The sequence below is a fragment of the Microcaecilia unicolor genome, chromosome 2 (genome assembly GCF_901765095.1).
Source record: "Microcaecilia unicolor chromosome 2, aMicUni1.1, whole genome shotgun sequence".
Lineage (NCBI taxonomy): Eukaryota > Metazoa > Chordata > Amphibia > Gymnophiona > Siphonopidae > Microcaecilia > Microcaecilia unicolor.
The window spans coordinates 612,281,967-612,297,064 of NC_044032.1; the positions used below are offsets into that span (position 1 = coordinate 612,281,967).

Consider the following 15,098-nt stretch of genomic DNA (forward strand, 5'->3'; position numbering starts at 1 on the left):
GGTTTTCGGGGGGGGGTCGACAGCATCGCTGAAGGGGGGTCCAGGGGGCCGTAACGCAGGGGGGGGGGGTTTGAAATCGGAGGGAGGGCGGAGTGTGGAACTCGGTGGGAGGTGCATGAGGGGACACGGGGTGTTGATGTTCGTCGGGTGGGGGGGTCTGTGTTGCCCCGCTCCCTGCCACGAGCAGCGCACTGACAGCTGATTCCCAGGCAGGGGGAGGAATCAGCTTGCCTTGGAATCAGCTGTCTCTGACGTCCGGCGCAGCCAATCAGTGGGATTCATGATTTCAGTTTGATCTACAGCACCTAGCAGACCACGGCGGAAGCCAGGGTCCCAGGCAGCGACAGAACTTTGGAGTTGAGAATTATTATATAGGATTGTCGTTAGGAGTCGACATGTGCTTTGTTCAGTTTCTAGTAGTGATTCGAGTTTTGTGGTGTGCTTGGTTGGTGTTCAGTTTTGCTGTGCGGGATCATTGAATAAAGATTTCCTGAAGAAGTGGGCTTTCAGGTCAGGGGCGTAGCCAGACACCCAATTTTGGGTGGGCTTGGGCCCAAGATGAGTGGGCAGAAGAACCTCGCCCCGTCCCACAGGTGATTTGGTCTCTCCTCTCGCCTGCATGCCATATGGTCTCTCACACATCCCCCCTCTCCCGTATACCTTTTAAATAGCAGATTTTCATCAGCAGCGAGCAGCAACTAATACACACTGCTCATATTGGCCCCACACCCTTCCCTCTGATGCAGCTTCCTGTTTCCGCCTAGGCAGAAATACATCAGAGGGAAGGCTGTGGGGCCAGTGCGAGCAGTATGTATGTCACTGCTCACTGCAGGCGAAGATCTGCTACTTACAAGGTATGCAGGAGGGACACTTGTTGGGAGTTTTCAGCTGGTGGGGCTTGGGGATCCCTGCCAGCCACATCATAGGTATGCTGCTACTGGGTGGGCCTGAACCCAAAGTGGGTGGGCCTGGGTCCACCCAAGCCCACCTTTGGCTACGCCACTGTTTCAGGTGTTTTTGCACTATTTGCAGTCATTACAACACAATGTGTCAGGACACATGACCAGCAGACTGAAGCCTAGAGTAGCAAACCGAAAGGGTGACTAGGCGGTGCAGATCCACAGAAGATATATTTTTTGATCCCACACTATGTGACACCAACACTGCAAGCGAACCTTCATCCATGAACATAAGAACGTTCTATTTCTTGGTATTGTGTCAATATCAGAAAAAATTGCAAATCATACAGAACACAGCTGCTAGACTTATAATCTGATTGAATAGATATACTTGTTTTGTTCTCTGTGGGCTAAATTCTATAAATGGCGCCTTAAAACTCGGCACCAAAAACCCACATGGTTAGCGTGATTCTATAAACCTCATCTAAAGTTAGGTGTAGTTTTTAGAATATGTGCACACGCTGTTCTTGCAACTAAAATTTAGGTGCACCCATTTAGGCCACCTAAAACCATGCCTAAATACCTGTGCAGGTCTATTCCATAATAGTGCACATAGTTTTTTCAAATGCTCACAACCTGCCCTTTCCACGCACATGGCCATGCCCCTTTTTGACTGTGCGCATTAGACTTTACATGTGCCACATTATAGAATACACTTACAAAGTTGTGCACATAAATTCTAATTAAAGCCAATTAGTGCTGCTAATTGGTTAAGTATCAATTATAAGCACTGATTGGCTTGTTAATCAAGTTGTGTGTGCAACAAATTATTGCACACAACTTAAGGGGAGAAAGGGAATGGGACTTAATATACTGCCTTTCTGTGGTTTTTCCAACTACATTCAAGGTGGTTTACATATTATATACAGGTACTTATTTGTACCTGGGACAATGAAGGGTTAAGTGACTTGCCCAGAGTCACAAGGAGCTGCAGTGGGAATTGAACCCAGTTCCCCAGGATCAAAGTCTGCTGCACTAACCACTAGGCTACTCCTCCACTCCATATATAGAATTTGGGGGTGTGCATTTAACTTTTCAGGTCATTTTTGAAAAATAAAAACCCCATACAAGTGAAAAATGTAGAAAATCAAGCCATTGGGATGTAGGAAGGGCCAGCATCTTTAGCAGACTGGTCCCCCGGACATCCCAGGAGAGCAGTGGGGCACTGTAGTGGACTTCATATAAATGCTCCTAGGAACACATCTCACTGTTGCTCCCTTATCTTGTCTGCTGAGCCCTCCAGAATCCACCCAAAACTCACTACCCCAACTGTAGACCACTACAAAAGCCTTTATGGGTGAAGGGGGCAACTATAAGTGGGACTGGGTACAGTGGGTTTCTGGTGAGTTTTGGAGGGCTCACAGTTTCCACCACAAGTGTAACAGGTAGGAGAAGATATGGGCCTGGGTCTACCTGTCTACAGTGCACTGCACCCACCATTACTCTACTTTAGGGACCTGCATAATGCTCCAATAGACCTGGCTATAATATCTGAGGCTGTCATAGAGGCTGGTGAGTACTATTTTTATTCACAATGTTGGGGAATGGGAGGGGGTTAGTGATCACTGGGGGAGTAAGGGGGGAGGTCATCCCTGATTCTCTCCAATGGTCATCTGGTCATATAGGGAACCTTTTTGTGCCTTATTTGTTCTGAATAGGTGGGAAAAATGTGGGATACAAATGCAATAACTAATAATAGTGTCTCAAACAGTATTTTAGCAGGAGATAATACTGCAAGTTATTATCAAAAAGCAGGCTTACTTTCTATAAACATTTTGGGGGGGGGGGATCATCAGATCTTAATGCAAATCACTCCATGAGAACATATCGTTCTTTCTTCATATAGAGAAAAATGGTTGTGGTGCAAATCGTCATTAGATCACCCTTTGCGAGTGGTTGTTTGTTGAGTTTGCTTCACTTGTCCACTGTTGTATTATCCGCCTTTTTTGAATTCTGTCATTGTTTATTTATTTGTTACATTTGTATCCCACATTTTCCCACCTAGTTGCAGGATCAATGTGGCTTACATAAGACCATACCGTAAAGGCAATCACCAAGTCCGGTAAGGAACCATAAATAAATAAATAAACAAATACAAGTATTCTTAATTACTTTGTGAATATTTCTATAATTGTCTCTTATGTTGAAAATTCTGAGTATGTTGTACTGTATAGATCAGTGAAATAAACTCCTACTTTAATGCATTTTGAATTATATATTTTAGACAGTAGCATGTGAAAATGTACAAGGATGTGAATACTTTTACAAGGCACCACATACATAAGTTCTTGATATTTTCCTGGATTTTAAAATTACAAATCAGCAGCTTGATCAATGTATTAATCCTAATTTGACATATTTCTACAAAGCCCCAGGGTAGAGTTACAATAGCCATATTTCTCCAAGAGAAAGATGAAGCCTTCGTGATACCACCTCTACAGAGCTGTACGATTGTGAAAATTATGCCCTAAAATATCATTTTCCGTTCTTTAAAGAGTATCCCAAACCAGAAAAGCAGACATTTTGTTATTCTGTGTGGGACATGGCAGACTCAGGTATAATATTAGGAAATATTTCTTCACAGAGGGAGTGGCACAGGTGATGGGAGACAACAGTGGATGTAGAATGCAGTAAAGCCTGGGATAAGCACAGAACTCAACTGCAAAGACCTGAAGGTAAAGCTGGAGCTGAAAAAGGGTGTGGGGACCGTAGTAGAAAGGAAATAGGCACACTAGGATCTGCTCTCATATCCTCTGCTTCTATCTAACCTGAAAAGTATGATGTAGATTTGTTCAACTGATGGTCAATCTGCAGCTGAAAAAGCATGAGACAGTGTTACTAAAGAAAGGAAGAAGACAGAAAACAAACTAGTCATCAAATGTTTCAGAGAGTGCAAGACTTTATTATGTTATATACACAAACATATGAAACAGACTTACAATGATGGAATGTAATAAAACTAAAACTAAAAGCTGTATATCCACTGCTAGAACTGGAAGGGCACACACTGAAAATGAGACATTCTTCTAAGCACTAGGGATATCACAATACATTTACACAGATTCTGGAACATTCCTATGATAATGCTAAAGTAAAAGCATTGGAGTTAAGGCTGTCTTGCTTGTAAACATTACTGAAATTGCTCTACATTCATTGGAGACAACCTACTCCATCTGTATTCACTCTACTTTATTTTTTTTTTTAATACAAACATCTTGCACACAGTCTCCACAGACAAGAGGCACACAGTCACCATACACAAATTCACCTTCATAAAATCTTCACAGCTAAATTGTCACCTGTCTTAATCAGAGAATGAAAAAAGTCTGTTTTGAATATACTCCTCATGAACGGTCACTTGGTTTCTGTTATGGCAACAACTATTTCTTATCAAGTATTAATAGAATTGTCCATTTGTTAAGCCTGTGATATTTACAGAACATAATGGCATTTCCTACTGATCCCATCTGAAACAATGATTTGTATAGAGCAATCATCATTTAATTATGTTTACCATCTTGTGCATGCAATGCAGTGCTTGCCGACTGGGAGCTTGAGAGATCCCCAAAAGACCCCAAAGAAGTTACATGCAGAACTAATGGAGCCTATTTTCTAGAATGCATGTACATTCATATATAAATTTATATTGAAAATTAAACCAACACAAAACTTGTCAGGCTCTCCTTGGCCTCCCTGACAAGTCTTGAAAATCTGATATGGATAAGACACCAATCAAAACATCTTCAAATCCTTGCTCAAAGCCCACCTCTTCAATGTCCCCTTCGGCACCTAACCTTTATACCTCTATTCAGGAAATCTAGACTGCCCAATTTGACTGCCCCTATTTGACTGACTGTACATTTGTCCTTTAGATTGTAAGCTCCTTGAGCAGGGACTGTCCTATGTTAAACTGTACAGCGCTGCGTAACCCTAGTAGCGCTTTAGAAATGTTAAGTAGTAGTAGTAGTAGTAGTAGAGACACACACACACACATATGGTGCTATCATAAGCCTTATTCCCTTCAGAAAGTAGGCTGCAAGGGCAGGAGTAGAAGGATGCCTCCACCAGATTTCAGAAATAGAACACCAGATTTTGAAGCAGTGATACCAAGACATCAGAATAAGACAATGAAGTATAGCACTGGGAAACCAGTTCTATAATGGAGAGAGAAACAGAAAGAAAGCATGCAGAGAAAAATACAAACTTGGATGGGCCTTGACTTCTCCCCCTGCTGTCATACTTTGTGTTTTCATTACTATACCATGAAACTATCTGATTTGACAGAAAAATTACTTATTTTTCATCTACACAAATTGGTAAACATGCCCTACAGTACTCACAGAGCCTAAATGATCATTGCTCAGGTAACATTGCCCAGCTTCTACTACTAAAAAAGACAACCATTGAAGTGGAGGGACGAAGGAAATCTAATGAAGTCCATAACAACAGGCAAACAGGTTGATGGATGAGATGTCCAACACAATCAGACTACCTAAAGAAGATTCTTAATAATGTGGTTTTATTGATGAGAAAAAAAGACTCAACACAGGACCATATTTCAGTTTAACCTGCCTCAGGGGTCTCTGGTGGAAAATCAAGTCAAGTCAAGCTGTATTTATTCAGAGGTACAAAACCACAAGGTAATTGAATAAATGATTTCCAGGAATCTATGGAACTTTGGAAGGCTAAGTGCTTTGAAAATGAGCCCCTTTGTAGTGTAATGTGGCTGACTTCTAAAGCAAAGAATAATCTTCAAACAAAAGTCTACATGATGATGCCCTCCAACCTTGGTCTTCACTGCAAGTCCGCAAAAGCTGCCAGTGGGTCAGGTTTTCAGACTGTCCCTAATGATTTTGCGTGAGAGAGATTTGCGTGCCTACTAGTCCCATTGTATGCAAATCTCTCATGCATATTCATTAGGGATAGCCTGAAAACTTGACCCGTTGGTGACTTTTGAGGACTGGGAGTGAAGGCTACTGCTCTCCACAGTAGAGTTCAGGCTGAAATTTCCTTCTGTAATAGAATGTTTCATGTCTCTGGATCTAAAACCTGGACTTGCAGATGAGGGCTACAATGGAATTTTAGAGCAATACTGCTTCCCCATGATACTTATACTGGTCACAGATGAAAATTTGACATGGTGTGATGGAGAGAAACTAAGCTATGTGAGCCTAAGAAGGGAGCAAACTACGCTTCATCAAGACTGGACAGATAGCTGTAGGGAGCATATAATAAATTTTGGTTCTCAGTCACTACCAAGTCTTCTCTTGAGGGTAGTGCCAGTACCTTCTTTGGGCAACAGCGACTAGGTCCAAGGCAGAATGGATTAGTACAGGCCTGGCAAAGGAATTGGATGTGGGGTAGAACTCTTTTCTAGACAGGAAAGAGGAGCTAGGTAGTAGTAAAGACAAGGCAGGCATATAATATATAAAAATGAAAGCAGATAAAGATCATATGGCCTATCCAGTCTGCCCATCCAGATAGTTACCAGAAAGGCCCACAACGGGAGTCAAGCCCATGTCCCCTGCACTGAAGGGCCACAGCCCTAACCCCTACAGCACACACATACCAAGAACTGTTATACCAGCAAGAGAAGTCTTGCTTCACCAATGTGCCACAAGGTGTGAATAAAGGACAACGGTGAACCAATTGATTCTAGATTCTCACAAAGCTTTTGACAAAGTCCCTCATGAGATACTTCTGAGAAAATGAAAAAGACATGGGATAGGAGGCAATGTTCTGTTGTGGATTGTGAACTGCTTAAAAGAGAACAGAGTAGGGTTAACGGGGGAAATTTATTCTATTATCTATCTATCTCCATTTGTACCCACCTAAGCCTAGGCGGTTCACAGTATAAAAAAATACAAAATCATTGACATACACAACCCACAACAAAATTTCACACTACCATACTAAACTACTCAGGCTCATCAAACTGCTACATAGAATCAGGGACATCAACCTTCTTAAAACATTATTCATAAAAAAGCATGAATAAAATAATGTCTTCAACTCCCTTTTAAACTGCTGTATCAATGGACACTTAGGAAGGAAGTAAACAACATGGGCTATCCTTAAGTTGTATTATTTTACAACTAACTTGGGCTATGTTACCACAGGCCCCATTTTATGCAATTAGACCTAAATCTCATAATCGAGGTTAACTTTAAAATAACATGCCTTAATTGTAGCTCACATAGAACGTCTCCCCTAAATGGCCAGTCCTTTCAGTGGAGGAAGGTGAATAGTGGCGTCCACAAGGGATCTGTACTGGGATTGGTGCTTTTTAATACATTTATAAATGATCTGGAAATGGGAACGATGAGCAAGATGATCAAATTTACAGCGCTATAGAAATGCTAAATAGTAGTAGTAGTAGACCTTATAAAACTGGAAGAGTGGGCATCCAAATAAATTAAATTTAATGTGGACAAGTGCAAAGTGATTCATGCTGGGAAGAATAACCCAAACTATAGCTATTTGATATTAGGTTACACAACAGGAGTCACCACCCCACGAAAAAGATGTGTGTGTCATCATGGACAACACATTGAAATTTCTGCTCAGTGTGCAGCGGTGGTCAAAAAAGCAAACAAATTATTAGAAAAGAAATAGAATATAAAGAATATCTTAATGCCTCTCTTTTGCTCCATGATGTAATCTCACCTCGAGTATTATGTGCAATTCCGGTTGTCAGATCTGAAAAAAGATGTAGTGGAAAGGTACAAAGAAGGGTGATTAAAATGATTAAGGGAATAAGACTCCTCTCAACTGAGAAAAGGCTGAAGAGATTAGGCCTTTTTAACTTGGAAAAGAGATGGCTGCGGGGGGGGGGGGGGGGGGGGGGGGGGAGGGGGGTGTTTTGAGGTAGTGAGCCCTTGGGCTGCAGTCATAGGCCTGACTGCGGCAGACAGATCACCTCCAAGGCCCACAATGAGAGACAGGAGATGGCAGCCAGTATGGCTGAAAACCAGGTGCAGAATTCAGATTGACAAGCACCAGGGACAAGGCTCGACTCTGGCAGGAACCCGGAACAAGACGGCTGGACAGGAACCAGGAATACAGCTCTGGTAGGAACCAGGAACAGGACTTGGCTAGAACAGGAACCAGGAACACGGCTCAAGTATGAACTAGGAACAGGACTCGGCTGGAGCAGGAATGTGGCTCTGGCAGGAACCAGGATCAGGGTTCACAAGAGCAAGGCCCTCGAGAACAGGGTTCACAGGAGCAAGGTCCTCAGGAACAGGGTTCACAGGAGCAAGGCTTAAAGGAGCCCAGGCTTCCAGGATCAAGACTTTAGCAGCTGAGGCTTTCAGGAACCAAGGTTTTCAGAAACAAGGCAGGCTTGTTGCAAAGGCACTGAAAGCGTGAGTTGAGTCTCCTTAAGAACTCTCAGCCCCGACACCCAGACATGCCCCTCCTCCGACATACTGCCCTCACTTCAATCCAGGGCTTGCTGCACATACACGCTCCCCTGGGCAGGGCATGCGTGGATGAAGGAGGATAACATCACCACAAGTTGGCAGGGCCGAGGTCAGCAACCTGTTACAGCCCTGGAGAAATGAAGTGCTCTGGACCCAAAGCAGTCACAGTAGGACTTGAGTGGGATGGAATAGGTAAACGCAAGTTGATTGTATACTGTTCCAAAAAGTACAATGACTAGGGGATATACCATGATGCTACTCAGTAATACTTAAAAAAAACCAAATAGAACACATTTTTCACTCATTTTTCATAGTTAAGCTCTGGAACTAATTTTTGGAGGATATGGTAAAAGCAGTTAGTGTAGCTGGATTTTAAAAATAGTTTGGATACGTTCTTGGAGGTAAAGTCCATAAACAGTTATTAAGGTAGGCCTGGGGAAAGCCACTGCTTATGCCTGGGGGTAAGTAAAATGGACTCTTACAACTTCTTGATATTCTGCCAGGTACTTATGACCTGGCTTGGCCACTATTGAGAACAGGATATTGAGATAGATGGACCTCTGGTCTGACCTAATATGGCAATTCTTATGTTCTTATGCCTGGCACTCCTTACATATGATTACTGATTAGACACACCTCTTGCTGGTCCAATGGGCTCCTCCAGACAGGAAGGCATTTTTTCTGCTACCACTGGAGCTCATATTTCATTGAAGTTGGGTTACAGCTAAGTGGTCTGTGTGGCTCAATCCAAGTCTCCAATTTCTGATACACAGGGTCACAGGCTTGAATCCCAGAAAATCTCACAGGTAGTCAAGTTATACAAATTAACCTGGCTATTGATTTCATGAATGTTCACAGGGCAAATCCTGAAATTTAGGCATGTTTGGGCACTTAAGGATCAGAGTTTGCTATCAGTTTTCCAACGCCCAATCTATAGGTTATTCTCAGACCTCCATTCTGTTTGTGTTCTCAATTCAGCAACTATGTGAATCTATCATCTGTCCATAAGCGACTCCTGGCAACCCCACCCAGAGCCATTTAGAAGGAAAGATACTATAATAATTTAACTAGGAGCCAAACATTTTAAGAGCGAACAAAATCATAATCTCTTCTGCCAACAATTCAAATAACACTGCACCAGCACTCATAATAAAATTGACTGCAGTCTGAAATTGAGGGATTCCAAGTGCACAAAAGAATTATTTGAGACACTAGGCTATTTTCAGTTTTTAGGTACATAATATATTTATATATGGATTGTAGATACCCTAATTGTCTCTAAAGTTTTATTGTTAACCGCTTTGATGCTTCTTTGCGATTAGCAGTATAGCAAATGTCTGTAAATAAATAAATAATTATTTAACACCTCCTCCAACTGATGTAAAGTGAGCTGTTCTATTCAATAGCAACAGTTGGCATTAAGAAATCATATACATTTTCTGCATATTTAATATTGTCCTACTACAAACAGCCACATTTCATTAAGAAATGAAAAACACTTCACCCCTCGGAGAAGAATGTATTAGCATCTTGAGGCAATATTCCCTTCAGCCTTTTCTCTCAGGGGCATATTTTCAAGCCCATACTTGCCTGCAGCATGACTGAAGCATATACACACAGAACTACACATCTAGAGTCATACTACACTAAGTCTAGATTTTATATGTTTCATATATGTGGGGCATGGGATGCAGAACTCATGGAGCGCTGCCAGTCTCTTAGAACGCTTGACTGATATTGGCCTCATAAATATAAATAAATACATAATATACAATCTATATCTAGGGCTTGATGACATATACAGTGCCAGCACATGGCTGTATCAAGATGATAAAGATTTACATCTAATAAAATTACAGCAAAATAGCTAGAGCCCTGGGGCATTCAAAATATGGGGGATGACTACAAAATAACTAACTATTCTCAACATATACATGTCCTGCACAATTCTATTTTGTCTTACTAGGGTATATAACAATCACTTTCAGATTTACTTTAAATCTCCCAGCAGGAACTTTATACATTGTAATGAGCTCTATGGTTGGGCATTTCCTATCAACACATTGGTAAATTAAGGGCCCAAACAAACTTCTACCTAGACATAAACCACTAGTAAATGCCTGCCTTGTAGGTCATAGTAACAACTTCCATTTAATAGATTAAACACTTGCAACACCTAAACCAAACAGATTGTTGCTGCTTTTTTTTTTCATTGGAAATGGCGAATCTGTGGCTTAATGTGGCATCCACAGCCAATTCTACTGGCATTCAGAAGGCATGGCTCCTGACTTACGATAAAGTTGCACTGAATATTTGGCACCTTACAGTATCGGAGCTTAAGAAAAAAAACACTGCTGGGAAAACACTCTTACATTCTTTCAGTATGTGTAAGTTGAAACAGTACCATGCCTGTTAAACAGGCCTGTATTTAACCATCTCTCTGACCTCATGTGCAACTTTCTTTAAATTAGTCACCTTATTCTCTAACTCTTCCTACTCTCTTACCTATCTATATGTTCCATCTTTGCTTATACCCTACACTGTCAATTAAAATGTTTTGTTACGTATTGTGTTTACATTGTAAGTAGTATACTATGCTATATTTTGTACTTACTTGAATATGTTTACTGCTGTAATTGTCTATTACTCATATTTGATTTATTCTTACTGTACACCACCTTGAGTAAATTCTTTAAAAAAGGCGGTAAATAAATCCTAATAAATAAATAAATAGGCAACTAGCTAGGGTGCCAAATTTTAAAGGCACCAAATACCTGGGCTGCATAGAAGCCTGATCCCATTTGTATTAGAATCGTGGCCCATGATCTCTGTGGGAGAAACCTCCCCTCCCCGCCACTTTCAGGTCCTGCTTACGGAGGCCACCATCTTAAATCTGGCTTTGCTTTTAGGATTCTGAATGACACATCAATGTTTTATATTTCTGAGACTGTTAAGTTTTCAATCCATATTAAATAACTGTCAAATAAGGCAAAATGTCTACTGGACTGGTGCCAGTTACTCAAGTGTCAGGGTTTTTTTGGTAGTTCAAACCAATGAAAAGTTATGCATGTAGATATATTTTCAGGATATTAACAGCATTCTAGCTACTGTATATTACACTAGTAGTATCATGGTGAATTGGGTTCAACACCAGTGTCATCCTTTCTGTGTATTCTGTAGGGTAAAATGTATTTCCCACAGCTGAGTTTGCAGTGTTGGAAGAGTTATTGCTTTAATGGTAGCTGGAATGGAATAAAGAGCCAGGAGTGGGAACAGTGTCTCACTGCCAGCAAAGAACATTGCTATTCCACCTGGTTTAATTTGGATTTTTCACATAGACATCAAAATGGAAACAATTTAATACATTGATTCTACAGCAAAGTGTATAAGATTATCCTATCTGCCCTATATGAAGACAAATTCTGTGGGTAAACATGAATACCGTATCTGCTTACACTCTGATTGACCTGGACAAAATAACTGATTGGATTTAATAGGGCTCAATTGGTAACCAGGATTACCACCTTTCCTAATATTTTTAATCAGCAGAAGTTAACAAGATTAAAGGTAAACACGAGGAGCTAAACCTGGAAAAAGCATCTACAATGAATGGAAGTACACCCTTGGGTACATAATTCTAGGGATCTGTTTTGAGAGGACAACATTCAATTCATGATTCTCTAACATTCTGGCAGTAGCAAAGCAAGAAAAGTATTCAAAGAGCTGATCCGATTGCCTAGAGGCAGCCCTGTGCTTTGGAAGGTCCCTGGATTGCCCAATATTTGAGGTCAGCGCCGATCAGGTTCGGTGTGTCTCGGAGGATGTGCTGGCTGCACATAGAGGGCGGATCACCTGCTGGCCTCAACCAGAGAAACAGAAACCAGAAGCATGAAGAAGGAAACAAATTATATTTCCTGTACAAGCCAGGATGTAAGAATAAGGGGAATCAGTAGCGAATAAAATAGGGCATTACTACTAGAGCAACAACAGGCATTACATTGTGTGTTGCATGAAGGATAAACTAGGCATTACATCATGCGTTGCATGAATGATAAATTGTACAGACTGATGGGCAATCAGTTCAAGTGTCCATCCATTATAAATGACTTGAAGGGTCTGCGGACAGCAGCGCACATCCAAGAATATGGCTCCCGGGGCTCTCAAGCCAGTCCTCGGGACACATCTAGCCAGTCACATTTTCAGATTCCCACAATGAATATGCATTAGATAGATTTGCACAGAATGGAGATAGCCTATGCAAATTCATCTCATGCATATTTCTTGTAGGTGTCCTGAAAACCTGACTGTCTAGGTGTGTCCCTAGGAGTAGGCTTAGAATTCCTGACTTGTCAGAAGTGATGCAAGTCCGATGGCAATGACTCTGATCCTTCCAAGTATGTACATATGTGCCAGTCATATCATGTACATACAACTTTAATTATGCCTTTAGAAAACCCAACAGAAACAGCCTAGAATGGTCAAAAAAAGCAAGCCAGAAACATGACCTGTGGGTGCAGAGTGCTAAAAGATACCCATTAAAGAGAAAAAAATAACTTTACATTATGGGGTAAATTCTATAAAGGTCACAGAAAGGTAGACACCAAAAACTGGGTGCTACGCTAGTACTGTGAGTTCCATGCCAAATCTGTGATAGAATACTAGCATAGGATTACAGTTAGGGGTGACCATTTATGCCATGTCAATGACTGGTATAAAAGCTGCGCAAGAATAGTTGGAACGCCCTTAACATGGCCATGCCCCCTTTGCCTTTGCATGCAAGAGAATTTAGGCACACCTTATAGAATGGGGGCCTAAGTCATTTACATGCACAACTGCAAATTTGTGCCAATTAGTGCTTGTTAATAATGCAAATTATTGGGTTTTTTTTGCCAATTTAGTGGCAACTGGCTAATTATGTTACACATATAACTGGCCCTATTTTATCACTGTACCCACTTGTGCACTAGAATTTGGGGTATTTGCCCTATTTCTAGGACTTTCTTCCAGGTTTCCAACACTACTGTCACATAAGTTCATGTAGACAGCTGCTACAGGAGCATGCCACTCCTTTGCAGGCTGAGCAGACAGATAACACAAGTATTAACAGCCAAGGTGTGTGGCAAGTCCTGAATGTACAAAAAGGAACATTTTCTCTGCTATGAGATGCATTCATGCAATTTCTTAGCACACTACACCCACACAATTCATTGCAACACAGCCTCTTTTGCACAAGCTAGGTTGAGGTGCCTTATATCTATTGTTTTTTTAACCAACATTATTTAGTATTTTAATTTCCCCAGCAGCCTCTTGATACAGTGAGAAATATAGCAAAACAACAAAAACAGTAATTTCATGACCCTGTATGTCTGGATTAGCCTTTGTGGTGGTAACAAACAATTAGTATATCAACAATTACAGCTGAAAGGGTCTTGCACATCTTAACCTTTTCTTAATTAATCTACTGTATTACTTTCAAGTTCCGAAAAGTGGAAGAAATTTACAAGTGTGTTACCTACCATAGCCAAGGCTCCAAGTTTCACTACTGGTTTAAGAATGAAATTGATATACTGTATATGTATTTGGAAGCCCTGAATTGGAGCTACCCTGCTAAAGTTCAAGAATCATCCACAAATGTTTTCTGTGAACTCTTTCTTGAAAAATGTGTCACTTCAGCAAATTCCTGTTCTGTAAAGTGACAATTCAAATGTCGTCTGGCATGCAACCCATCTCTTGGGAGCTTTGCACTTTGACTCAGAAGGGCAAATACTAAAACAAAAAATTTTAAAAGGGCCTGATACACTAAGGTTCTTGAATAAAAGTCTTAGTAAATCAGGCCCACATAGGTGCACTCTTATGTAAACCAAGTTATCGTTGAATCCAAAATGTGGGACTTTGACTTGGAGGCCACCTGAAGGAAATGTAAAGTTGAATTCAAGTAGACGTAATCTGTAGCTTCCTCAGAGAAGTTCATCCAGTGCAGTGCAGTGAGGGGCCTCCAGTAAAGCTCACAGTTATTGTAGGTACCGGTACACCTTGAAGCAGTGATTTCCAGAGTCTGCAACCACTACATGGCCATCTGAAGTCAGAGCAAGGCCTTGGGGGCCGTACAAAGGATCGGCAGATGTATTGATGTAGGATAAAAAGGATCCACTTCCATCAAAAACCTTTGGTGAAAACAAAACATTAAAAAAAAAAAACTTTAGAATAATAGAACCTGTTCATTTTCTTCTTGTGAAAAGGTGGTTGTTTTACTTGTACGCATACACAACCTAGAAACAATGCAATTTTTGAGGTATACTTCTGCAGTTTTTGCATGGCTTATATATTTTATTAAACCCTATAAACAAAAACCATTCTTTTCATTTTACCTTACTGATCAGAAGTCTTCTCTTCAGACTTTTAAAAAAATTCATTACAATCATCCAGAGATTGGCATATTCAAACACATATGATACCTAAGCTTTCTGGCTTACCTCATAAAGTTCCAGACAGTTGGAAATTGAAATTATATCTGTTTTGAGGATATTGAGTTCACATAGAGGGGCATAATCGAATGCGAACGCCCAAGTGTAAAAACGTCCATCTCCGGAGACGGCTCCGCGAAGAGGCGGAGCGAACCGTAAAATCGAAACGAGATGGCCGTCCATCTTCGGTTTCGATTATACGGTTCGGCCCGCTGAAATCCCATCATTTGTGTCGACTCTAGAGATAGACG

General features: G+C 41.1%; 1 protein-coding gene across 1 annotated transcript in view; it reads right to left on the reverse strand.

The window, feature by feature from the left end:
• Nucleotides 1-11,081: 11,081 nt before the first annotated feature.
• TRIM2 (tripartite motif containing 2) overlaps nucleotides 11,082-15,098 on the reverse strand; it is a 248,119-nt gene continuing 244,102 nt past the window's right edge. The window contains exon 12 of the mRNA XM_030191628.1: nucleotides 11,082-14,547. Coding sequence (XP_030047488.1) covers nucleotides 14,395-14,547 — 153 coding nt within the window. The 3' untranslated portion in view covers nucleotides 11,082-14,394. The remainder of the gene's footprint in view (nucleotides 14,548-15,098) is intronic.